This window comes from Grampus griseus, assembly GCF_964374135.1.
Source record: "Grampus griseus genome assembly, chromosome: X".
NCBI lineage: Eukaryota > Metazoa > Chordata > Mammalia > Artiodactyla > Delphinidae > Grampus > Grampus griseus.
Genome location: NC_138999.1, coordinates 20,701,847 through 20,728,731, shown reverse-complemented (window position 1 = coordinate 20,728,731; position 26,885 = coordinate 20,701,847). Strand labels below are relative to the sequence as shown.

Below are 26,885 nucleotides of genomic sequence, written 5' to 3'. Positions count from 1 at the left end.
ACTCACGGACATAGAGAACAGACTTGTGGTTGCCAAGGGGGCGGGGGGAGGGGGGAGGGAGGGATGGATTGGGAGTTTGGGGTTAGTAGATGGATTCAACAACAAGGTCCTACTGTATAGCATAGGGAACTATAGCCAATCTCCTGGGGTAAACCATAATGGAAAAAATACAAAAAGGAATGTATATATGTGTATAACCGAGTCACGTTGCTGTACAGCAGAAATTAGCACAACATTGTAAATCAACTATACTTCAATTAAAAAAAAAAAAGTCTGCTTAGGAGCACTCACCTGGAGGGGAGGTCACGTAGGGAGCCCGGCCAGGACCCTGAGTTGTACGCTCCACTGCCAGCTTGCTTTCTGACCTCGGCCAAACCACTTCACTTCTCAGACCTCAGCGTCTGCTTTTGTAAAACGAAGGGGTTGAAGGCAATTGTTTCTGAGGTCTCCTTTGACTGTAAAAGTCTCTGAATTTATGAGGCGGGCTGCGTTCTCCCTAAGCTTCTCCAGCTATGGTGCTGTCACTGAGCCACCAAGAGGAAGTGCTTACCCTTCACTGGGACGCTGGAGACGCGGCCTGGGACCTCCACAGCCGACAGCACCGGTGCCGCACTCACGCCCGCAGCCTCCAGCAGGCTCTCGGGCTCCACCCACCCTTCTTATCTAGCTGCCTGGTGGGATACTTTTCACCTGGACTTAAACATTGGGGCGTGGCCATTTCCACCACTTCTCCATCTGTGGGGAAAAGCTCCTTTGGTCAGCTGGAGGCAGATAGATGGGGGTGGAGGCGCTCAATCAGGATTCCAAATGTCAACAATTAAGGCAGATTGATGTTCTCGGCCTTCCATGAGCAGTGTGCTCAGGCCCTCCTAGCTGAATTTACGAGCTTCTATTAACTCCATCTGGAGGGGTTTAGCTCTTTGAACCGACAACCGTTCTAACATCAGCCTAGATTCTAGAAGAAATAGAACCAGGCCTGCAGGCAGCAAGGGAGTTCATTTAAAAATTGAATTCCTATCGTTCACAGACCACAGTACTTGGCTTTTGCCATACAGATCAAACACATTCTCGACAGGCTGTATTTAGAGTCACGGTTACAGGTTTCTTCACGTTCCATGATACCTCAGAAATGTTCTCAAGGGAAAAGCAGTTCTAAGGCATAACAAAACTCACGTTTAAGAACTCTGATATTTGCTCCAAAGAGAATGAGCCTTTGTTAGCAAACCCCTAGGATTAAAAGGTATGCTATCAAAAATGTTTACACACACACACACAGTCCTCTTGTATTGAAGTCCTCACAGCTTATTGGAGTTGAATGTTTAAGCAACTTCTCCAGGTATTCAGCAGAGGCTATTAGATAAAAAGACTCCTACAGAGATGCTTTTCAGGCAAAGAGGGACAGTTCATTAGCACCAAGTGTATACCCAGTGATCCAACTCTTCAAGAAACCGTGAAGTAAAATCCTGAAAATAAAGAACCAGTAAAATCTGAAATATCATTAAGAGCATAAACAGGTGCAAATTGATCTTTACATTAGGCCCTGTACTGCCATAGCTTATATTCTAGAAAAAAACCCACCACATTGGTTGAATGTCAGCTGCAGTTGACCACATGTGGGAAACTTGAGGAGAAATGTTCAGAGTAGGGTTGACTTGTCTCCTGTAAGCAATTTTTATTCTCCTTAACTTCGTTATCTTCCTTGGGGGGCAGGGAAAGGAATTAATCTGCCAGGTTACTGTACTCTATTCATCAAAGCTGAGTTCTGATGGAGGGATTAGACATAACTAAAATATTTGATACATCATCTTCCATTTTAAAAGAATTAATGAATCCATACCTGAAAGAGCTGGGATACTTTACCTCTTCCACGGGGACCTTTTCAACTTCTTATACTTGCAAATGAACTTGTCGCTCTAAAATTTCCAAGTTCAAAGAAAACCTGTCATCTTCTGCCATGCACATGGCAGGACATGACTCATTACATAGCTTGAGGCGGTAACCAGACTTCCTTGTCTGATAATCACGTTCCACTGGACAGATGTTGGCAAGATGCCATTTACTGGTCTGACCATACAAACTGACATTGACACAACTGAGTCATTGATTCTTTTTCCATTTTTTCCCATATCTGGCACCCAGGGATAAAGTAGTTGAAGAGGTGTGTGTGTTAGTTTCCTATTGCTGTAACAAATTCAGTGGCTTAAAACAACACAGTGTGTTATTTTACAGTTCTGGAGGTCAGACGTCCAAAATGGGTCTTACTGGACTAAAATTAAGGTGCTGGCAGGGCTGCATTCCTGTCTGGAGGCTCTAGGGGAGAATCCATTTTCTTGCATTTTCTAGCCTGCATTCCTTAGCTCGTGGCCCCCTTCCATCTTCAAAGCCGGCCATGGCCAGTCCAATCTTTCTCACATCACATCACTATGACACTCCCTCTGCCTCTCTCCTCTATGTATGAGGGCCCTTATGATGACATTGGGCCCACTAGGATACTCCAGGACACGCTCCCTATTTTAAGGTCATCAGCAACTTTAATTCCTTCTTGCCATGTAATAAAACACATTCCCAGGTTCTAAGGATTGGGACGTGAACATCTTTGGGGGGCCATAATTCTATGACTGAAGACAATGGTCATAAACCCTTGAACCTTTTTCCAGATCCTAACAGAGTTGAGGAGAAGTAATCCTCATGCAGATAGAGAGATTCGTGTTCCTCTTTTTAACATTCCTACATCTACTCGCGATGGACCCCTTAAATGTTTCTCTTGAGTCTTGACATCCACAAGAGAAGCATGGGATAGGTATAATGGGAGATGTTGGACCCAAATGAACAGGCTAATTGGTCCATGAGGAAAGGAAGGGTTGGCTCCTCAACTCATGAACATGGAGCCGTGGCTGGTAGAGAAGGAAGTTTAAGAGCTCCCTCCCTCTTCTCTGTACATATCCTCCAATTCATATTTGGCTATACCAAGAAGACAAGAAGTGGAAGCGCAGCTAACCAAAGTCTTTGATCGCTGGACACATTCTTGCTGAAATAAGCCAAGGAATACAGTTTCTGGCTATCAGGCAGCATCTGTTTCCTACCTATGCTCCCCCTGGTTTGTTTTTGGTTTTGTTTTTCTGGTCATTGGAGGTTGACCACAGCCAGTTTAAGCTGGGACTCACTTCCAGCCATCAAGTATCAAGGTATGCCATGCTCCTTTCTAGAGTAACTTATTTTTCCATGGTTGCCTTTGATCTGCATTTTAACTTAAGGTCTCAAATACATTCCTGTCCGAAGCATTCAGTAAATATTTACGTGAGCTTGTAGGTGCTGGAGATACAAAGACAAAAGAGGACACCATCCCTCCCCCCACCGCAATTTCAGTTCAGTAACTTGACTCTCAATTCTGACCTCTCCTGAGTGGCCCAGCCTCTGGCTTTACTGAGCTCTTGATGAACAGTCCATGTTTCGGACTGTGCCAAAGAGAATTTGACAATCATTTGACTAACTTCACTTATTTTCTTTTAACTAATCTCTTTGGGGTGGAGTGCTCTAAATTTCCCAGAGTGCTAAGAAAGATTGCTAACTCCTACTCAGAATAGGGAAAAATAGAAAAAAAATAGATTTGTAAAAGTAGATTTTCTATTTATGAGAAACCACTTGTTGAGAATGCTGAACGGTGGAGGCTGGTGACATCACCCCTCAGCGGGCCCGTGAACAGGAAGACCCTTAGGCTAGTTACCTAAGTCACAAGGCGTCAGCACACTCTTTCCCTAAAGGCCTTACCAAACAGGTGTGGGCCCTGGCCTGGAATGAACTCTGTTTGAACAGAGCTGTTCTATGGATGAGATGGTCATTCGATGTCTCACCTTAGATTCTTCAATTGCAGGGTGGCTGACGGACTTCTCCCAGAATAATGGGGCAGAATTTGCTTTCATAAATTATTATTTTGTTACCAGTCGAAGCCCTAGAAAAAGAGCAGTTTTCATGTAAGAAGCTCGTTCCAATGATTGTGCCAAGGTGACAATAATTACCTCTAACTTTAGAAATGATGACACTATTATATTAAGCTGCTACTAAGGAACTGTTGGAACGCTTCTGCGTCCATCACTGTTGTTGAAATCATTAACATGTTTATTTTGTTTGAGCACTAGCAAATTCTGTTTGGACAAGAATGCCAGAAAACAGTAAGAGTAGCATTAGCTTAGAGTTTCTTGCACAGAAGGAAACGGCAAAGCTGCTCAGTTGTCCAAAATCCAAATCGACAAGGCCTTTTCTCTAAGTATTTCCCAATTACCTGTTAAATAGAACATCAATTGGACCCTAGGCCTGCTCTATGCCAGGGAGACAGGATTTGCTGCTCCCAGAATTTTAGCCACTCTCAGAGGCTGGTCTGTGGTTTGGACTTGATCAGTGGTTTTTCAATCCTGTCACATGTTAGAATCTCTTAGGGAACCCTTTAAAAAAGACTTCTCAGACACCATCTGATGGAATGGATCTGAAATGGGCCCCAGTACTTGGAGATTCCAATGTGGCCAGGTTGAGACCCTGTGGGCTATAGTCAACACTTCAATTCAGAGAACAAAGTGAGCCTCTGAGAGAACTGGATTCAAAGAGGGTGACAATCAATGCCTTTTGTAGCAAAGATGAGAAGTGACGTGCCAAGCAGCTAGGACAGGAAAAGGTCGAGGTATCATCTTGTTATTTTCTTATCCAAAGAGAGACTCTTATGTTAATGAAAGTGTCATCAGTAGGCAGAGGACAAAGGATTCATTTTAAGACCAACATTTAGAAATGACAAGGGTACTGTCAAGCACCCAACCCAATGACTGGTGAAAATGGGTACTCGATGTTAATTTAAAAAAATGCAACAACGTGTAATGGCTGTACATAGCTGCACTGTCCAATATGGTTGCTACTAGCCACAGGTGGCTATTTGAATTTAAATGAATACCAATTAAAAATTCAGTTCCTCAGTTGAACTAGCCACATTTTAAGTGTACAGGTGGCTAGTGGTGGCCATATTGGACAGCAAAGCTAGAGAACTTGCCCATCATCACAGAGTTCTAGTGGTGGACAGAGGCAACCCCTCCTATGTGATGCTTTATAATTTATTCACGTGAGCAAAGAGTATGTCTCTGTTACTATGAACACCCGAAAACATCAGCAGATAACCATTTGTAAACATGCATTGTTAAGCCATTGGAAAGAATTCTGAAATGAGGACAAGGAAGTAAAAACCGACACTACAGTGCAATGCTCTTTAGCAGCTTCATGGAACCACAGACTCTTGAGTGAGGGTCTCTTTGTGAGCGCAAACCATACTTACTTGCTGAATTTCAAACAGGGCAGGAGTGGCTGCTACGAGAATGCTCTTCCCCAGATGTGAATGATGCGTTAGCACAGGGACTGCTGGATGCACGACTTAAGAATTCTAACTAAAACCACTGTCGCTTTCAAGAGTCAGTGGTTTGGTATTCTTTGGGCAAGATACAGCACAACATGACAGCAGTTGATTAGTGACTGCTTCACATTTTAGGTTTTAAAGAGAGCCCTGTAACATCAGACCTGGAAAGAACCCTGAAATCATGCAGTCCAACTCCCTAATTTAATAGATGAAGATACCAAAGCACAGTTAACAGGGAGCCGGTAGGGGAACCAAGGCAAACATGCTGATTTCCTGACATTAATACTCCCCAGGAATCATCCAAACCGAAGTTTCTTGCCTCAAACTTTCTAGACGTTTTGTTTTTCAGTGATGAGAACACAGGACAGGCAGTTGTGCGGCTCTCAAATTTGAAAAAAGACACCCACTCATCACTGAAGACTTAGTAAAAGAATGACGCATTGGCAAATAACACGAAGATCCCATCTCTCAGTCAGTCAGGAAGTACCTAAGTGCAGCCAAGTGTCTTTGGAGGCACTGGGTTCTGGTGTCAGTGCTGCACCAGCTCCTCAGAAGAGACCATGGAACCAACAGCAGCAGTTTCCAACTTACATTTTTTAAAAGAATTCCCCTGGGGCATTTGTTAAAATCAAGATTCCTAGGCCTCCACCCCAGAGAATCTGAATCAGAAGAGCTGAGGCAGAGCCCAGGAATCTGCATTTAACCAGCATCTCAGGTAATTCTGGGGTAGGTGGTCCACGGCCAGTCAATCCCAATTTGTCCAGGACAGTCCCAGTTTACATCTGTTGACGTGGTTTACAGCATAATTATTAACAGTGCTCGTTCTCACTGTCAAAAGTGTCCTGGCTTGGCCGATATATTATATAGTCCCCTTTCTCCAATCCCTGGATCGTATTATGAAAACTACCGCTATAACGATTCACTGTTAAGCAGTTTATTTTGCCAGTAGGATGTTCCCCCCAAAGGTGAGCTGTATGTTCCCTGCCACAGAGAATCCAAAGAACCTGTTTTTCCTCTGAGTGATCATAAACATTTTAAAATGTACTCTTGCCCATTCCCAGCAACTTGCAAAGGTGCTTCGTGCTGTTCACGTACTGAATTCCAGAAACGGAGCGAGCAGAAGGCGGAGCTTACAGGTGGGACGGATGAGACTACAGACAAGAGCTCAGGAAAAGACCACACGGACGCACAGTGAAACACAACTACCACTTTATTGTTCGATGACTGTAGTACACAATTGTCCATGTGCTCCAGGACGCGTCTGGCTCTGACACACACCAAGGATGGCTCCGCGACTGATGCGGGGAACATGATCTGAGCCACACACTTCCCCGGTCATGTTTTTCCAACAATCACAAAAACAAACCACTTTTCTCCACGGAACGTGGCGCGACAAATTACCTCAAACCAAAGTAATTCTTCACTTGTAACAGTGTGTACCAGCCAGGCCACAGAACAGCACAGAACACGAGGGGCCGGGCTTCCCTCTACAAACCACAAGGCAGCTCGTGAACACCGGACACACGCGTACATTTCACTGTAACTGAGCTGACAGCTGCCCAAAGCCAACCAGGTCAGATTTGGACTTAGGGGTACAAACACTGTAATGAACTTTCATTTCATATATACGTTACTCTACTTCTCTTGTTAAATCAGCTATTGTTCCCAGTTTAGACATTGCTATGAGTTAAGGAGTTATGATGGAAGAAATCAGTCAGGTGACTTCACATCTCAATGCAGCATTAAATATGTTCACAATGGTATATTTTACTCCACGTTGACTTTTCTTATTTGGTTCAAGCATTTCTTAACTATTCACAACTTGTGTTCTAAATCTGGGAAATATTGAAGTTACAAGCACTCACGTACTTTCGTGAGGATGTGAACTTAGACCAACAGATGGCACGATGAGTATATAAACCTGAAGCGGCAATTACAATCTCAGATGACTTTAACACCAAGGAACTCTGCAGAGATCAGGGTTAGCCAGGATGCTAAAGTGATAGGGTTCACTCTCCTAAAACATGCGTCATGTCGTCCAGGACGGACTCGAGCACAGCCTGGGTTTTTAATCAGAGTGGGGCATTCGGTTCCAGTGCAGCACAGCGAGAGGACAGAATAACAACAAGGAACGTAAGAGAGACGATGGAAGAGGCAACAGAGCTCAGTTCCTCCGACACTGAATATAGCCAACTTGCACTTTTTAAATACGTAATACTTTCTACTTTCTAGGTAAACCTTGCCTTGGCTGTCTCCTCAGAGCCAAGATACCTTTAGTTTGGTCTAGGCTAAAAAAGAATTTTAAGCATATGCACAACTTATTGGTCAAATTCACGTGCCAGCTCTAACAGGAATTTTAAAAGTAAAAAGCAAGATATCAAAGGACTTTATGTGATGCTTTCCCCTGGAAGAGTTACACAGGCAGCTAGAGAAAAAGGGAGCAGATACAGGATCTTGGCAGGCCCCTTCTATTTTAGGTTTAATGCTGGTTATAACAACCAGGCAAAACCCGCGTCCTGATGGCGATCGGCAAGCCACGCTGCGAAGCCTGCGATCTTGCCTGGTCCCTCTCCAACGGCAGGTGGTTTTCAGTGTTTTCAGATCCCTACACTTACAGGCTGTAGCTGTAATTATTCTAAAACATTTGTTCTAATTAAACATGGGGAATAGTAACCTCAGCAGTGTTTTAGATAAAGGCACAGGCCAATTCTTAATGTAAATATAGTGCCTTTTAAAATACTGACTGAGGTTTCCCATGGATACAAAAGTTCAAGTGACAAAAGAAGATGGAATTTATAAGAAAGGGGTGCCATGATGTATTATAAACAGCAATATAACATTTTATACTCATCCTGCCTGTTTTCGCCAACCCCTCATCACTCCTCTTGTATATCAAGCATGGCCAAACGGCAAATGCCTTTGACGCCCAATGAGATTTCACTTTTGTCATTGTCTTTTTTTTTTTTTTTTTTTTTTTTTTGCGGTACGCGGGCCTCTCACTGTTGTGGCCTCTCCCGTTGCGGAGCACAGGCTCCGGACACGCAGGCCCAGCGGCCATGGCTCACGGGCCCAGCCGCTCCGCGGCATGTGGGATCTTCCCGGACCGGGCCACGAACCCGCGTCCCCTGCATCGGCAGGCGGACTCTCAACCACTGCGCCACCAGGGAAGCCCTGTCATTGCCTTTTTAATGCCTGGCATATATGAAGAGCCAAAACAGAATCGAATGTTAAGGTTCTTTCCATTTTCTCCCAAAAAGAATCTCAAGGTAAGAATATTTTAAAACATTAAGTAGTTCTGTAATCAGTAAGCATTCCATTCTAAATGTGTCATTTTCAACGAATTTGGAAGGCAGAGATGAACTGAAGAGCCATTAAGCCAGTCATAAGTGCCAGGATTAGACATTTCTTCACTTCGCTAACTGCAGGGCGAACATATTGCTTAGAGTACATATGATCTTTGACATTTGTGCTGTTTCGGCCCATTTGCAAAAGTCAGCAGGCCATTCTGAGGTTGGCAAAAGTTAGAATTATTTAATAGAATGTGCTTTTAAGTGAAATTTTATTATCCCAAAAGGATTCAAATCCAATGGGAAACAGAATCTTCACTGAAAAGCCAAGAAGCAAAATTATCAACAAAATCAAATTCCAGGATTTTTCTATGAAAATCTCAGAGAAGCGCGATAAAGAGGTCTTTGTATACCTACTAAACCTAGGACTTTTAGGTGTCCTTTTATCACGAAAAAGCCTAGAAACACATAGAATCTGAGTGCTGATAAGAGCGAAGTTCAAGTTTCTTGGGTAATCTTGTGTTCCTGAGATGACAATACTTTCGAAACTCTAGCTCTAGAAATTTAGACAAGAACTATCAAATCTGAGCACACCAGGATAGACTTTCAGAGATTTTCATGGGGATTCTTATCAAAGGCTATCCCTGAGACATGCAAGGGTAGTGAAAATGTAATTCTCTGAGTACAAAAAAATATAACTTATAAAATCAATTTGATCTCTTCACTTCTCCCTTTAAAGAAATTACTAAAATAAAAAGATTTATTATTATAGTCTAAACTCTTCTGTTCTACTTTATTTAAAAAAAAAATTATTTTATTTAGGGAGAGGCCAGGCACGGGCGGGATGCTTTCACATACATTCTCTCTCCCAATACTTCTCTTAAAAGATCACTTCTTTAAAGGTACAGAAATAAAAATAGACTTCTTACAATTATAACAAACTTAGTGGGATGACAAAATAGTTGCATTTTAAAGAATGCAACTGCAATTCTTCAGTTTTGGAAACTATGTAACATGAAAAAGTTAAGCAATGGAATGGAATCCTCAAATGATGAGAACTTTTAAAGAATGCAATAACCATTTTGTACTTTTGGAAAATGTGATATGAAAAACAAATCCAAAATACCTCTCTATGTAAATGAAAGCTCAAGCCATAGTAATTCAAAATTAAAATGATTTACATAATCTACTATACTTTGTGTTTTTTTAGTAATTAACCTTCCTGAGGCTGATTTTGTTCTCCTTGGTGTTTGCTTAACTAAAGTGCTTAATAAAATTTCTACAGAATATATTACCCTCTTCATAGATGAATATTATTTTCAACTACAATCTGACAAAAATCTAACTACATTTAATTATGCCTGATTAATCCAAATGTCACTGAGAGATTTATAGAACAGAGAAATATTTTTCAGGTTAAATTCATCCTCTTTTCCACCGCAAGCTTCCTGGATCCACTATTACCACAAATCTACTACTCATTTCTCTAACGTTAAAAAAAAATCCCACCAAAAATATTGCCAATAGTCCAAACTGGACCGTGGGACTCCAGGTATCAAACTCTACTGCTTATCCTTTTCAAGAGATGTGCAGACTCCATCAAAGACTGAAGTCACCACTTCAAACTGGGAAGTGAGCCACCCCTGCAGAGTCTGGCAGTGGTGGAGGGAAAAGGATACAGAGAGGGGAAGTCAAATACTATTACGGATTTACTGCGAGGATATGAATGCGAGATAAGGGGTGGGCTTTCTTTTAATGCAGGCACTTAACTGCATCAGACATTTGTTTGGAGGCTTTCAGTAGTGATGCCCTAAGGTGCTTTCATTTATATGCAAATAAGTCAATTTAAAGGATGACAAATCGGCTCTACTTATGGGAATAATTCAACTCATCCCCTCTCCTGCTCCAGCACTCGGCTCTACCCTCCCTGGGACCAGCCAGGCAGGTGTCAGAAAACCGAGTGTCCTCCCCGGCTTTGCTGCTGCCTCCGAGGGAGCAGTACCACCACCGAGAGCCACCTGTGTCCCAACATGAGTAGCTGCCCGCGTCCGGCTCCACTGACCCCATCACTGGGATCATGGGCAATTCAAGTCCAGGTTTTATAAACAGATGAAAGAAAAGGCAGAAACAATGGTTTCTCAAGGATTCTGTGACCTCGATATTGCTGTCATTTTATTTTCTTCATTTTGGGGGTTGAACACAGCTAATGCCAACCTACGGACTTGAGAGGGAAGTCGCCTCGGCTAAGCCTTTCTTCCACGTCTCAAACCAGTTCGCAAGCGTTCACGTCCTCCTGACAAGCAGCTCTTTTCACTCCAGCATCATCAGCCAGAAGCTGGAATTGGGAAGATTTGGTTTCAATCATGATTTCTGAAGTTCTACAAAGACACATCTGGAAGCTACTCTGATTGCATTTTCATTACGAGGAAGCAGCAGCCCACACCATTCAGTGCAATGTGACGATCAAAGCTGGCTCCTCTCACCTTACCACGTTGCCCCGCAAAGGGCTCAGCCGGCTCCTGGACCCAAAGTCACAGCGCCCCGCGGAGCCAGGCCCAGAAGGCGGCCTCTCCACATGCAGATGAACAGATACAAAGGAGACAAGAACTCAGGGCTCACCAATGCTTCCTCGTCCAAGGAACCCATCCATCCGTGACAATGAAAACAACAGTTACAGGGTTCGGTGCCTCCACCACCACTCGTCCTTTGCAACCCCCTTCCCGCCTTTATTTTTCTCCCAACTGTACTAGAAACTTTCCTCGTTGAGTGTCTCGTCTGATCCCCCAGCCCGAACGTGAGCCCCGCGAGGCCAGGACTTCCGTCTGCTGTCATCACTGCCACGTGCCCAGCCCTGGGCACTTCTAGCGCGCTGCAGATGCTCGCTATTATTTAAACGGAGGAATGAACACGGCTTTCCTTTCCACAACTCCTCTGTCTGCCACCTTCACTTCTTCCGTCCCTCACACATGGACACGTGTTCCATTGTGCACTTCACACCAGGATGGAACCAGGGCCAACACTCTGACCTGAGGGGAAGGCACTGCACAGGGTGGAGTTAGATGCACTGAGCAAGGCTGTCACCCCTGCTCCTTGATCACTGTGCTCGGCTCTGAAGGTGAGGAAAGTGTGCCCAGTGGAATACGCTGCCCACTGAGGAAAGGAGGCTTCAATCCTACAAATAGGCGAAATAGAACCCCCAATCTGTGATCCCCCTATAAATGCACTTTTGAAATGTCAGTTTGTGTGACAGGAGGTCCCAGACCTACAAACCATCTCAAGGTATATTCATGAATATCAGCAATCATCCTGATGAGGACTTGACTCCTTTCTGTTTCTTAATGAACCACATTTTAAGACGGGCTGATGAAAAGACAGGTAAGAAAACCTGTGTCACAGTAAAGCTCTCACGGGGTCACCACCCTCCGTTGGGCAGCTCAACTAGTAACCTGTCAGTAAAAAATAGTTTAAACTTCTCCTGATAATTCTGATTATGTGCTAGTTTGAAATATTCCATCATATTTAATTAACTAATAAATCACTGTCAATGGCTGGTAACTTTTTAAGTTCATGAAAATGTCACATGCCCCCTGTTTTCAAACCAGAAGGTACTGATCTCTCTAATCAATGGACCAGGAACCCAAGTTAAAAGTTATCTTTCCACAAAGAACAATAAACAAAAACCCTGTATTAAGTTATTAATGGTGCTTTCCTACTAGCGATATTGGTTCCATCTGTTGACTAACATATAGCTTATGATTAGGAAGGACATTATCTTCAAAGTCAAATGTTTAGGCAGCTGGACTGCTGGGAAGATGGCAGAGTAAATTCATGTTTATATAAGTGCTCCTGCCTTTCAACACATACATCCAAAAGCTGAAAAAGAAGCTGTCTATGGGGAAACTAATAAAAGCCACCACCCCATACCGAGGACTCCAGGAGAGTGTCTGACAACCAAGCTGAGGACTAATCAGAGGAGGGTTCTCGAAGCTGTCAAGCAGGCCACAGTTGCTGGGCAGTTGTTGAGAGCGTTCCAAAGGACTCTACCAATCATTTCTTAACTTGGAGAAATAAAGCCTGGTGGCGGTCAAGACAAGCTGAGGGCACGCTGCGTGGGCACGTTTCCCGAAGCAAAAACTAGGAGGGGAGGTTGACATCTCAGGTGCGCCGTTTGTGTGCAGAGGAGAGAAACAGTAACTCTGGAGCCAAACACACAAATACTGACTACGTATAACCCAGCAGAGCAGAGGGACGAACCCACCACACTCCTGCTGGGGCGACGTCTAATGGACATGGGGAAACTCGAGGGCAATCCTCTCCCCCATTGGGACCCAGCACCCCCCACCCCAGGGCGAAGGATTCAACAGTGTCCACAGAAGGCACTCCAAGGAGGCTTTGCTTCACTCCTCCTTCCCCCGCGTCCAGATAGCAGAACGGAAAACAAAGACAGCCTCTGCCATTACATTCCGTCAATATCCAGCCTTACAGTTCAGGGGCGCAGGTGATCAAATGCTTCTCACTTGAAAAAGGAGAAGTCAAGGAGGATTTATCCACACTCTTCTCGGCAGACAGAAATGGTCCCATGCAAAGACCAACAAATAAGCAGAAAAAAGCCATCACGATACTTCTGCAACAAGAAAAAAGCAAAATAACACAAAAGGAATGAAAGAAGCAAAACACAGAAAAATGCACTCTGGAAACAGAATCATTTCAGAATCCACGAAAACAGAGTTCAGCTTCCCAAGCAACGAAAAAAAGGAGTCAAAGAGGAAAACACAATGAGAGAAAAAGCTGGCAGAGCTAAGGAAAGACACAGAGGGAAAAAAAAGAAGAGAAAACTGCAGCAGAAGTGAAAGCCACATGGCAAGCACTGGGGCCCAGAATCAATACCACAGAAAACAGAATCAGTGAAATGCGAGGTTAAGACCTGAGGGAAAAAATCACACAGCAGGAAGAAAGACAAGGAGACCAAAAGCAATCAAAGGCAAGATAAATGTGAAGGACAGAGAACAGAGAGTCAATATAGGGGCAGATGGTTGAACAAGAGAGCATAAACCGGTAAGAAACGCAGAAAGGCCCGAATGTCAACGTCTGATGCTCACTGAGGACCAGAAGAAGCCGACAGATAACTCGTGGCCCCGAGACACACTCGAATGAAGTTACTGCATTTCAAGGATAAACAAGAAATCACAAGTACTCAGGGCAAACAAGCAGTTCATCTACAAAAGGGGAAGAAAAATCTGTCTGGACTCAGCCCTCTCAGACCCACCACACACTAGAAGACAACAGAGTGATGTCTCCAAAGAACTGAGGGGAAAAAGACGTGATCCAAGAATCTGAGAGACAGCCAAGTTACTGTTCATAAAAGACGGCAACAGAAAGGCATCTGTAACTATGCGAGAAAATCCAACTGAAACTGTAATCCAGTCCACCGAGAGATAAAAGCATCGACTCTCGAATGTGGAGTCATTGTATGAGAAGGCTGGCAGTGAGCACTGAGTTCATTCAAACATAGAATTAAGTCTAAATAACTCCAGTAATTACCAACAGTTATACACTTTAAAGTCGGCTGCCTTTCTAGGTGACAGCCGCCAAATCCATTCGATTATCTCCACTAACTATGCCAAGATGAAAACACACAAAAGAAAACCTCTCCTGAATGAAATTCTCTGACACTACAGAAAAATTTTGGTTTATATCTTACCCTTGAGGGTTAATATACCCAAGAAATTCCTCAAAAAAGAGATAATGCTAATTACCTGGGGCATCGCTGAGAGCATGGACCTAGGAACAAGAAGACCCAACTACTCACTTTGGTTCTTCCATGCCACCGTGGCAAACCACTGAACTGCTTTGGAACTCATATGAAAAAGAGAGATAATACCTGCATGGTCCACCACGTGGCATTGGAAGGATCAAATAGGACGCTGTATGCGAAAGTTCTCTGGAATCTATAAGCAAGGGTATAAAACCATGTCACCGGATTGGATGGCAAGAACCCACTATATTAAGGAGTCAAAATCAGTCATTCAGAGACAAAGAAAGGATCAGATGGCTCCCATGGATCCATCACTACTTCCTTCCTCTTGTTTCTCTCCATTTTCAAGTCACCTCTTAGCACTATAAAAAGGAAATTCAGTACTTCCACGGCTCACAGCTCCTGACCTGAATTATTTTTAATTTGGAAACAAAGACAGTTACCCACCATCCAAGGTAAATGTCTGTCAATCTCCATTCACTAATTCAGCTAATACTCATTAAGCACCTACTATGTTCCAGGTCCTACTTCAAATAGTAGACACTGTCCCCAAATACTTAAAATAAAGTTGAGTAAATGAGAGGGAAATGCAGGGTAATTTGGGAGGACTAAACAAGTTTAGCTGAAAGACGGTTAATGTCTATGTACTTTACAACATGTAGAAATGTGACCAGATACATAGAGACAAAGCACAGCAACCAGCCAGAGGGATGCACCTAGGTTCAGGGAATGATGTACGGCCATCAGGAAGGATAAATTGATACTTGGGGCAGCTAAATTGTGTGAATGCAAGATATTCTGAAACTCTTCTGATGGTTGCTTCGGAAGCAAAGTTAATTTCTTAATGCAGAAAACAAAGACAGGTGAGGCAAGATTGTCCCGTTGTCAGATGGATATGAGTAAGCCAAAACGTGTATCAGCAGAGGACTACCAGTTAAGTCATTAAAACACTGAAAGAAATCTTTACTTTTGAAAAAGACCTAAAAAGGGAGAAGGATCATAGGCTTTTTTCACATCAGCTTTTCCATCTGCAACCTTTACATGGAGCTTGGGGTGAGGGCATATCAATCAATGGGAATTCCTCAAGCACACAGAACAAAGCAGGAGGGAACACTCCGGAATCTGCTGCCTCCTTCCCTTACAGCACATCACAAGTGAAAGTGTAAAGGGCTATGGTTGGAAATGCAGGCCAAGTAAGATACTGATAGATGATCTGAAACTTAGAAGAAAGCTGGAGTCTTTAAAAATAAAGGGCTATTATTTTTACATCTTTATACTACAAGGAAACAATCATATGGAACAGCCCCATTCCCAAGACACTGACTCAGTCTTCAGGAAACAGACCTCCATACGGACCACCTCATCACCCGTATCTTGGAAGTACGTCGGTCTTTTTCTTACCTAATTATGAGTCCCCTGATGAGAGCCTTCGAAGGATGGGAGAGATGAGGTCTTTCTAAAGATGAAGGAATTAATCATGAGCTCAGGTAACATGATAAAATGAAAGAATATCAGAGTTGGTGGAACTAAGAGAAACAGAGGGGACATCAAGCCAAGCGCAGCTGGTCAGCGCACAACTCCACCCAGGGAAAAACTGTGACTAAAGGAGGAGGAATACTTTACAAGTGACAGCTCTGAACTCAGTGAATTCAATACTTAAACATTGGATGGGAACATTTATATGGATGTTAAAAGAGAGCAGAAGTCAAGGTAGATCATAAATATACGAAAAATTACAGTGAAGAGAAACACATCCTGTGGAGCTTTATAACTTGTGAATTTTAATCTGGACTCTCAGCTTCCGTTTCTAAGAGTAAATACAACATGGCTCCTCTTTCCTCACCTCAAGTCCTCTGCCAAGTCCACCTTCCAGCAAAAAATAAACTATGCTGAAAATCAGATAGACAATTCTAAAACCGGCTAAACTTCATGAAAATATAAATTATGAAGACCTGGGGCATTTTTCAAAATAAACTAGAAAGAACTTTTCCCTTCGGTCTATTTTACAATAGTAAAGTGCATCACATAGGGACTTAGAAAACTACAAAGGAATATAACATGACAAAAGGACAGTATTCAGAGGTAAAACTGTTACATAAGCATAAAAATTCCACTTCCCACTCTTTACGAACTTGATAACGACCAGAAGGTAGACTTTCACTTAAGATCTTTGAAACCAAGCAGTTAAGTGAAAAATTCCAAGACAACTTTTGGAATGCTTTAATTGACAGAATGGAAGTATACAAATGAATTTCAAAATAAAACCTATGCGTCCAAGAGGAAGATCTAACACGAAAGTACCCATACCTCACAATGAGAATGCGGTCAGATGGAAGAAGGCCAAAGTCTAAATCAGAGAGTGAGGAGGGATGCATAAGAGAAAGGAAGGGCCCAGGGACCGAATTATCAAGACATGCTAAGCTGACGTCCTCAACTTCCAGACTCCCCAGGCCTTAGCTGGTGGTTTGGGACAAACATGGTATTTGGTCACAAAGAGCAACAGTAGAGATCGGCTGTATCTGCAGTGGGGAGGGAGCTGAGAAATCTGGGGAGACTGTAGACACTCTATGATAACGAGGACAGAGGTATGAGGACGCGAGTGCTAACGAGGTTCTGTGTCCCCTTATGACAGGCGCCAACCAAACCACGGCAACGTACTACGAAAAATGACTCAAGTTACTACTTTAGTGGAAGATCTGAAGTAGCTACAGGAAACTTCTGTGGAAAAGGTCCACCTCATACAGAGAGCAAATACACATTCAAACACTGGATTAACTATAGTGCCACACGCAGAGTTGGTGGAGGAAAGGAGTTCTTTCTGGGTGACTTGCAGAAGACCATCTTTTCTTCATGGAGAGGACCGAAGCATTCAGTTCTTTACAAAGTTCTGTTAGTCTTGAACTTGTCCCTACAAAGAAAATAATGGGAATATCCACAGTGAGTTTATGAGGACAACCTTCTCTATTTTACGCGAGACTTATTCAGAGCATTTAGTTACAGTGATGATGCAAAAACGCGTGCCTTATCTCAGAATTATTCTCTATGGTTACTACAGAAAATGAATTACCATTTAATGACTTATATATACTTTAAAAGAGTTCTTTCCTCTCAGTTAAAAACCTGATTAGAAATGAGGAATCACTGCTAATGGGTATGGGGTTTCTTTGGGGGATGGTGAATATGTTCTGAAATTAGACAGTGGGTGAGGATCACACAACTCTGTGAATATACCAAAAGCCACTGAATTTGTACACTTTAAAAGGCTGCATTATATCTCAGTAAGGCTGTAATTAAAAATCTGCTTAGGAAATAAATTTTCTTAGGATTTCTCTTTCCCCTAGTGAATTTACCATTCCTACTAAATACTTTCCCAAGGTGGCCACCAATTATGCTATTTGTATAACTGAAATATCAGGCTAAACATTTTAAAATCTTAAAAATTGCTTTCTGGGGCTTCCCTGGTGGCGCAGTGGTTGAGAGTCCGCCTGCCGATGCAGGGGACACGGGTTTGTGCCCCGGTCCGGGAAGATCCCACATGCCGCGGAGCGGCTGGGCCCGTGAGCCATGGTCGCTGAGCCTGCGCGTCCAGATCCTGTGCTCCGCAACGGGAGAGGCCACAACAGTGAGAGGCCCGCGTACCGCAAAAAAAAAAAAAAAAAATTGCTTTCTGCTAAAATTTGTCTAAGATATTAGAAATGAAGGCTCATACTTAGTCAGCAGTATACAACCTCCTAAACTATTTAAAGTTTTAAGTAGACTTTTAAAAAAATTTTATTTATTTATTTTTGGCTGCATTGGGTCTTTGTTGCTGCGTGTGGGCTTTCTCTAGTTGCGGCAAGCGCAGGCTTCTCATTGCGGTGGTTTCTCTTGTTGTGGAGCACGGGCTCTAGGTGCGCGGCTTCAGTAGCTGTGGCTTGAGGGCTCTAGGGCGCAGGCTCAGTAGTTGTGGCGCACGGGCTTAGTTGTTCTGCAGCATGTGCGATCTTCCCAGACCAGGGCTTGAACCCATGTCCCCTGCATTAGCAGGCGGATTCTTAACCACTGTACCACCGGGGAAGTCCTAAACAGCCTTTAAAACAATATTCAACAAAGGCCATCTTTTAACAATCCAAATGGACCTTAATGTTTATAAAGACTGCTTATGTGCTACTCAAATAACTCCCCCTACCGGAGCCATAGCTGGAATTAACTGCTCACACTGATGCCCAACATGTTACTTGACTTACATACGGACTGAAAATGGAATCAAGGGAAACTGATCCACGGGTTTCAAGCTAATTTAGCTTAATCTCTGCCAGGGATGGTGTGCGTATGTGTCTACACACACCTGTGTGTACACTCACACTCACGTACACAAACCAAACTCCTCTAGATTTCATCATTTGAGGTGAGTGACCAGTCCGGCAATATTGCACAGAGGTCCATCATAAGACTTCCGTAGAAAGGAATAAACATCAATGTAGATAGCCTTTATATCATTCATCAGAAAAGACCAATGCTACTATAAAGGTACAAAATCACAAAGCTATATAAACTCTATTTGCATACAAATACCTTTCTGTTGCACTATGTTAGGAATCAAGGTTTTCAGAGTAAGAGGAAATATATACAATTAAAATATAATAGCGAGGGACTTCCCTGGTGACGCAGTGGTTAAGGATCCGCCTGCCAATGCAGGGGACACGGGTTCGAGTCCTGGTCCGGGAAGATCCCACGTGCCGCGGAGCAACTAAGCCCGTGTGACACAACTACTGAGCCCACGTGCCACAACTACTGAAGCTTGAGTGCCTAGAGCCCGTGCTCCACAACAAGAGAAGCCACTGCAATGAGAAGCCCATGCACCGCAACAAAGAGTAGCCCCCGCTTGCCGCAACTAGAGAAAGCCCGCATGCAGCAACGAAGACCCAACACAGCCAAAAATAAATAAATAAATAATTAAAAAAATATTAGCGAGAAACATTACAATGTTAAAATCGAATAAAAATATCAATATGATCTTAAAAAAGATATGTATTTTATAGTTCTGCCCAGAAAAGGGGACTAGAAAAGGTATAATGTACACCTCCAACACCCAGATTAGGGTCTCTAATACCCATTAAAAGGAAACAGGAGTCCTTGAGGAAAATGGCTGATTCTAGGCAAAGTGTAAGATAAGCCTAGGACATCATCTTGGGCCAGAAAGCAAGGAAGCTTTCAAAGATGAATACGGTTTTATCAATGGAACACAAAGGATCTGGCTCAAAATAGCTTCCAGTGGCCAAAGGTGTGCCAGTTTTAGCATCAAAAAGATGGCCACTACATGCAATGACATAGGTGAACCTCACAGAAAGCCAGACACAAAAAGAGCACACACTGTATCTTCCTTTTGTTTTAAGTTCAAGCAGTGAGAGAGTCAGACATAGTGATAGGTGATAGAGTTGGAATAATTGTTACATGGTAAGGAGGGAAAAAGGAGGAGAGTCTGACTAGAAAGCAGCCTTTTCACGTGCTGGAAATATAGGTGTAAAAATTCATTAAGTTATAAACTTAAGATCTGAACACTTTTTATATGTATGTTAAATATTGACTGAAACATATCAAAGCAATAAAAATCTACAATATCCGTAATAATACTTAAAAAAGAGAAAGCCAGAAACTCATTGGTCAAATTTAAGGTGGTTTTTAACTCAACTTCTTACCTTGAAAATTGGTAATTAAAGGGAAAGACTGAAATGCTTATCCTGCCTTGCCAGGAGGGACTGTACTTCAAAAGGTACCTAAATGACCTTAGTTGTTGAGGAAGAACTTTATAGGAGAATGTCAGCTAATAATTGTCAAAGGAATGATACTAACAAAAAAAAACTCATCATTTTATAAACATTAATAAAGTTACTGATTAAGGCCAAAGTTATCAGCTGGTGCTAAAAACCATTAGGTGATGGTTGCATGGTGCCGAAATAACATGACAAAATAACACTACGCAGATTACTTTCTGGTTGAGAAGGGAAAATTAACTATACTATGGAGGGATCAGACGGTCATCACCTGAATTACGGTCAGTCTTAACATTACTAATGGTGGATCAACCAGACATCATGGGTCTCAGAGTGTAATTCTGCAAGAGCATTTATGAAATATTCTAGCAAAAAAATGCTCCACTGAGCCTTTAGATGAACTTCCAGTTTATGGGAGATACAGGGAAAGGGGGACAAATTAAATAAAACTTCAAAGACAAAATCAAACAAATCAAGGTGGGACATTTTTGCAGGACAACTGGTATGGTCCAACAACAAAAGATTGTTCTAGATTAAAAACAGCTTGAGACCTACTCAGATGTGTTATGTGGTCTTGGAACTGATTTGTTGTTTGGACAAATCAGGGGAATTTTCACGATGAAAATGTATTGACACGGAAAGGTGGAGATGGTTAAATGAAATAAAACTAGGTTGTACAATAGTATGAAAAGTATGATCTCATTTGGGGAAAAATACACATACATGTATACAAACAGCAAAATAGCTGGAAGAACACAGATAAAGCTCTAAGAATGGTAATCTCTGGGTTATGGGAATACAGCAGTTTCTCTTTTTTTCTTTTTTTGCTTTTTTATATTTCCTAATTTTTTACAATGTTCATATACTGCTTTTCTATTACTAAAAGGTTACTTGAAATTAAACAAATAATCAGAACCCTTACTCTTGCTAGCAGAGTTGGAGCTTAAAGGTAGTCAGAAGAAAAAGAAAATTGGAAACCAAAGATTGGATTATTGTCCTTATTACCACAAAGTAGTGAAACTTGTTATTCTGTGATTGATAATTTTCCTCTTTTTCATTTTTTTTATTGCGGTAAATTGTACATAAAATTTACCACCTGGTTAAGATGGTAAAAAAAATGTTTTATTGAGTGTACAGTCCAGTGGCATTAAGTACATTCACAGTGTTGTACCACCATTACCACCATCCATCTCCAGAGCTTCTTCATCTTTCTCCACTGAAACTCTGTCCTCGTGAAACACTAAATTCGCTTGCCCCCTACTCCCCAGCCCTGGCAACCACCATCCTACTTTCTGTCTCTAGGTGCCTCACGTAAGTGGAATCATACAATACTTGTCCTTTTGGATCCCGCTTATTTTACTTAGCATAATGACTTCAAGGTTTATCTATATTGTAGCATGTCAGAACTTTATTCCTTTTAAAGGCTGAATAATAATACTCTGTTAGATGGATAAACCACATTTTGTTTACCTTGACTGATAACTTTAACTTCTTTATTTTTCCAGTTTCAACCCACCTACAGACTTCCTCTAAACATTCTTCTGTGAATTCTATGGATGATGACAAATTACAAATTAATTCCTTTTTAAAGAAGATTCATGGCAGGATAAACCCTGCTTACTGCTTTTGATACCTCCACAGGGCAAGGACTCCTAGAACATCAAGGCCTCTATTGGAATTGCTACTCTGGCTACCCAATTCTTGCTATCCTTCCTGTCTGGGGTGAAAAAGCTACTCCATCCTTTCTTTAGGGATCACTTTGCTTTTCCAGTGATAAAACCACAAAGATGTGGCTGAAAATATCAATCGTCTGGCTGGTACACACCGGAGAAAAATCAGATACTTTATAATAGAAAGAAAAGTGGTAAATTACTGTTTCGCCTTGTATTTGGAAGCATCCCTGGGTTCACTGCTGGGATTGCTCCAATCGTCAGCTTCAGGTGTGGTCTTGTAATGGCGCCATGCGGACTTATTAAAAACTGGAAGCCTCTCAAATGATTCACTTGAAAGAGCCTAAGGAAAAACAAAAATAGACACCGAAGGTCCATAGTGTCATCTTGCTCACATGAAATACTGACCCAAATTTTATTATTTAAAACATTAGAAACCTTATTAATATATATATTTTTAGAGTTATATTAAAATTACAGTCTAAGTAAGTTACTTAGACTGATCAGGATGAAATTAAAGCTTTTCTATGAAAGTACTGGTTTCATGAAAAACCAGTACTGAAGTACACATGAGCAAAACAAAAACTATTTTAGTTCAGTTAATACTGATGTGAGATATTCAATTGTTTTGACTATATGGTCTTAGACCAAACACTACTGTTCACTGGGCAACTGTTCTCCCAGAGGGCCCTGAAGAAATAGTTTCATACACAGTAGATGTATAAATATAAGCTCATAAAGTGATATCAAATAGCATATCATTTATATGCATTGGCATCTAAGATACACACTCAAAATAACTGGTTATCTTATCATATAACATATAACACACTAAGCAGCTGTTAAAAGGATGAGCCAGTTCGGTATGAACTGATATGGAAAGATCTCCAAGATATGTTGGAAAGTTAAAAAAAAGCAAAGTGCTAAAATAATCATTTGTGTGAAAAAAAATCAGATTTCCCCCCATACTTTTATCAATGCAGAATCAACTTCCATGAGGCTCCACATGAAACCGGCATCCATGGTCACCCCTGGGAAAGAGAACCAGGTGGCTCTGGGCCACTGATGGGAGAGACTTAGTTCTCCCTTTTGTAGCTTTAAAATTTTGTACTATGTGCCCATATTACATATTCAAAAAATACTCCAAATATTCTAGAGTTTAGAAGTAAATAAAAGTCTGACTCCACCAATGAATGAGAAAACTTGTTTTACAGAGAACTTTGTTATTCGATCAGACTTTTAGGTAACCATATTATGAGCACTGAATTCTTGCAACTTTGGGAAAGCCGGCAAGTTTCTAAAACAAAAGACTACAAGAATTCAGTTTACGAAAACCTGTCTCCTTTTAGATTAGTCCTTTCAATGGGTATACGATTTTAAAAAAAATCACAACTTAGAATTATGGTTTTAAAAATCAATATTTAAATTTTTACCTCTCCATGTTTCCTATTTTGCTATATCTGAGCATAAAATCAAGGGTAGGACATAACTTGGTTTTCACGTAAAACTGGAGTAAATCCGAGCTGAATATAGGAGATGATATAGTGCTATTCTCCATTAGTTATTAGAACTTATAGCTTTAAAAAGTAAAGATGCCTTCATATAACAGAAATAAAATGCAGTACCTTCAAATAAATGACAGCATCAGTACCCACGCCTTCCATAGAATAGAGTTTTAGATCTCCTTGAAAATATCTAGCATACAGACGAGAAATTGGCAAGCCATAACCAAATCCAGCCTACCGAGAAAAGAAAATTAATACGGTGAGACGGGCACGAAACGCTAACACATCGAGTCTGAGGACCATCTGCAAGATTATAATAAATTCTTGCTTCATATTTAAAGCAAATAAATTATTGATCCAAACTTTACCATGATGTATATGCTCATCTATGGCAAACAATCTGTTTTCACCCTGCAAAAATACTTCTCACATGTTTGGAAAAGAACAGAAATACTCCGATTTTGGACTAAGGCTTTTTGAACGTTTTAAAGCAAATTGTTAGCATTGTTAAATCCCAAATCAAGTGGAATTTGAACCAGAAACCAAAGTAAACCACATCATTCCAAAGTTCCACTATGATTTCTTTGCTCAATTAAATTGAGCAGCACGGGAGTTGAAATCTAACCGTACCAAGGCTAACACAATGAAAAGAAAACAATCTCCTAAGAGCTACTTCCTAAGGCTCTGAGAACGCTGCAATATTTTGACATGTGGTAGTCCATATATTCTTAGAGACAAGAAAACAATTCCAGTACCCTCCTATATCTCTATGTCATAGAACCCTGACTGTCAGTAACAGGTTGTTGGGGGAAGAAAAAAAAGGTCTCCGATATTGATAGGAATAATTGAGACTAATTTCCAACACTCTGGGGTGGAGGGGAAGGGGCTGTTCCTCAAGCTTCGACCCCTCTGATTAAGTCCTCCGACAGGGTGTCAAAGGATCAACAGGAGTTGTCTGGGAGGACATTTCCGAAAAAGAAATGCATGTGTCACGGCACAGAGCTGTAACATAGTAAGGTGTTTGATGAAGAAGTTAACGTTTCCTAGTAGTACATACCCACACGCCCACTTAAAAGCTGAGGAGACTTGACTAACTGGGAGAGATGCTAGTGGAAGCATTTCTTCAAATGGAGAGCCACCAGGCACACTGGAAAGAATACAGACATGGCCAGTGGCAGCTTGACGATAATGAGCTCAATGACCTTGGGCAAACCAGTAACCTCATTTCCTCATCTATAAAATGGGAGGTGGGATGCACATTTTTTAGAGTGTCATTTTTGCTCAGTGTCATTTAAAAAAAAAGATGACATCACAGCTGTCCTCAAGATGCTATCCTGAGACCTGTAACAGACGATCCATACTCCTTTTAAACAATTGCGGAAGGTTCTAGATTTGCCTGTAGCGTCTCTTTTTCTTTTGACATTTATTTAAGTAGGTACCAGAAACTGGTCAAGGCAATGGCCTTCAAATTGATCTTTCAAGAATTTTCTGGAATTCTATGTAAACGACTTCCTCTCCGTTTTCAATATGCAGTGTTAACAAACCCTGTCTACAATAAATGATGTTAAGTGTTGGATTTTATTCATACATATAAAATATAATCTTACGTTGCTTGTCAGTCAGGTACAACTTGAAAATGAAAATTTACACTCTGAACCATTTTGCAGACTGACAGATATGTTGCTGTGCTTAATGACAAAGGGTTCAGTTGTTGTTTGTCAATTAGAAACACTCAGCCGGGGGAAGAAAGTGTGGCCCTACCAGGATCTAAATGCTGCCATGGTAACCAGAGGCTTTCCTCACTTCCTGAAGGTTATTTCCACAGTGAGACAGAAAGGGCTCTGAAAATGCATACGCCACCTATATGTTTCCTGCTTATATAAAAAATTTAATGTGTTCGTAATTTAACACTTTAATTATATAAACAAATTTGGCGGGGGAAGTTCAAAGGCCCTGGGTGATTTGGGCCTCTATGGTATGCAGCGCCAAAGTGCCCAGGGCCAGCTGCAGCCAGACACGCTGTGCTGTTCCCTGCTCACCTGCTATTACACTTCCACCCCCTCCAAGGGGAGTGCCAGGTGGTAAATGGTGCTCCAGAAGCAGTCTTAACCACAGGGAAATATTTTTTCTCTGTATTGGGGAGGTAAGTACTCAGCTCTGAGTGTTTCTTAGACACAAATTAGAGAAGAAATCTGAGTCCAAAAGAGTCATAAAGAAAGCAGCAGTGGCATAAAATTCTCCCTCCTTCAAACCATGCGGGAAACATACAAATGCAACAAGGCTAATGCGACAACCCGGGGAAAGAGCCAGCTCTGTCCCTTCTCTAGCGAATGGTCTTTCCTCTAGCAGCGGTTTCAGAGGCTTACCAGCGGCGCGGCTCTCGTAGGCTCCAGGCTAGGTCTCGGAGCAGTTGAATACATGTAGTTAAAAAGACGATCTATTTTTCGTAGTGGGACCCCACCACCTAGGTCACTTATCTGTAATGTACAAAATGTGAAAAGGAAGAAAAACAAGAAGAAGTCATCAATCTATACTTAGCAGGAGGCAAGGAGTTCATTAAATAAAGTACATACTAGATTACTCTAAACCGTGCAAGGACTTGAACCCCCAACGAAATATGGTCCCTTTGTGAACAGTGTAAAACAAAGGAGGCGGGCAAGTGTGGTTAGGCTCCAATACGCTTGGGTTTGAGATCTTGTTCAGCCCCCTAAAAAATGGGGTTCCAACGAAGTTTAAACGAGGTAGCTCAAGCCAAGGATCAAATGCAGTACTTACAAATAAGACACTCAGTTGTCAGTTCTCCTCCCTTCCCTTTGATTCCTCGATGTTTACACACTATTAAATTAACTGATAATTCAAGTATACGTACAAATAAAGAGTTACCTTAATGGATAAGTCTTCTTTACCCAGAGTAACAAGGGTTTTAACAGCTGGGTAGCCCTCTTTTCTATCTTCATATAGTTCCACTGTCGCTCTCATTGAGTTCTGAAATCACAGAACCTTTTTTTTTAGCATGCCACCAACTCACAAACTACAACTTTAAAAAAAGAAACTGGCGAAAGGCTACCGATGCACAACGTTTCTTTGGTGGGGGGCAAAGATCAGTTGGATTTATATGGCACTCTTTTCCTCTCTAAAGAACTTAACTAAACGTGTGTTCAGAACAAGGAAAAATGTCTTGATGCTCTACTTTGTTATTATCTCGTTTTAGTCTCATCCACCATACTAAATGCTTATTTTCCTTTCCTTCCTGTTTTCGATTTCGCTTTAGGGTATTTAAATTATTCAACTCTTAACCAAGAGGGATGTTTTTATCGCGTGTAATGAGGCTGCAGAGGCTCACTGGCGTGTGCTTTAAATCCCACTATCAGTCTGCACTTACAGAGCACCCTTCCTCTAAAGAAGGCGGAAAGCCTGAGAGGATTCATGCTGCCCACAAAAATTAATCATTTGGCTGGAAAAAAAAAAAAAGTAGAAGAAATGTCAGGTGAAAAGAAATTCTGAAAAAGCCACAGCTGTTGCAGAG

General features: G+C 41.8%; 1 protein-coding gene across 1 annotated transcript in view; it reads right to left on the bottom strand.

Moving 5' to 3' along the window:
• Positions 1-16,196: 16,196 nt before the first annotated feature.
• The window catches only part of PDK3 (pyruvate dehydrogenase kinase 3), a 67,302-nt gene continuing 56,613 nt past the window's right edge, over positions 16,197-26,885 (bottom strand). The window contains exons 8-12 of the mRNA XM_082681297.1: positions 26,243-26,344; positions 25,726-25,836; positions 23,480-23,593; positions 22,058-22,197; positions 16,197-17,339 (exon numbers count right to left, since the gene is read on the bottom strand). Coding sequence (XP_082537423.1) covers positions 17,309-17,339; positions 22,058-22,197; positions 23,480-23,593; positions 25,726-25,836; positions 26,243-26,344 — 498 coding nt within the window. The 3' untranslated portion in view covers positions 16,197-17,308. The remainder of the gene's footprint in view (positions 17,340-22,057; positions 22,198-23,479; positions 23,594-25,725; positions 25,837-26,242; positions 26,345-26,885) is intronic.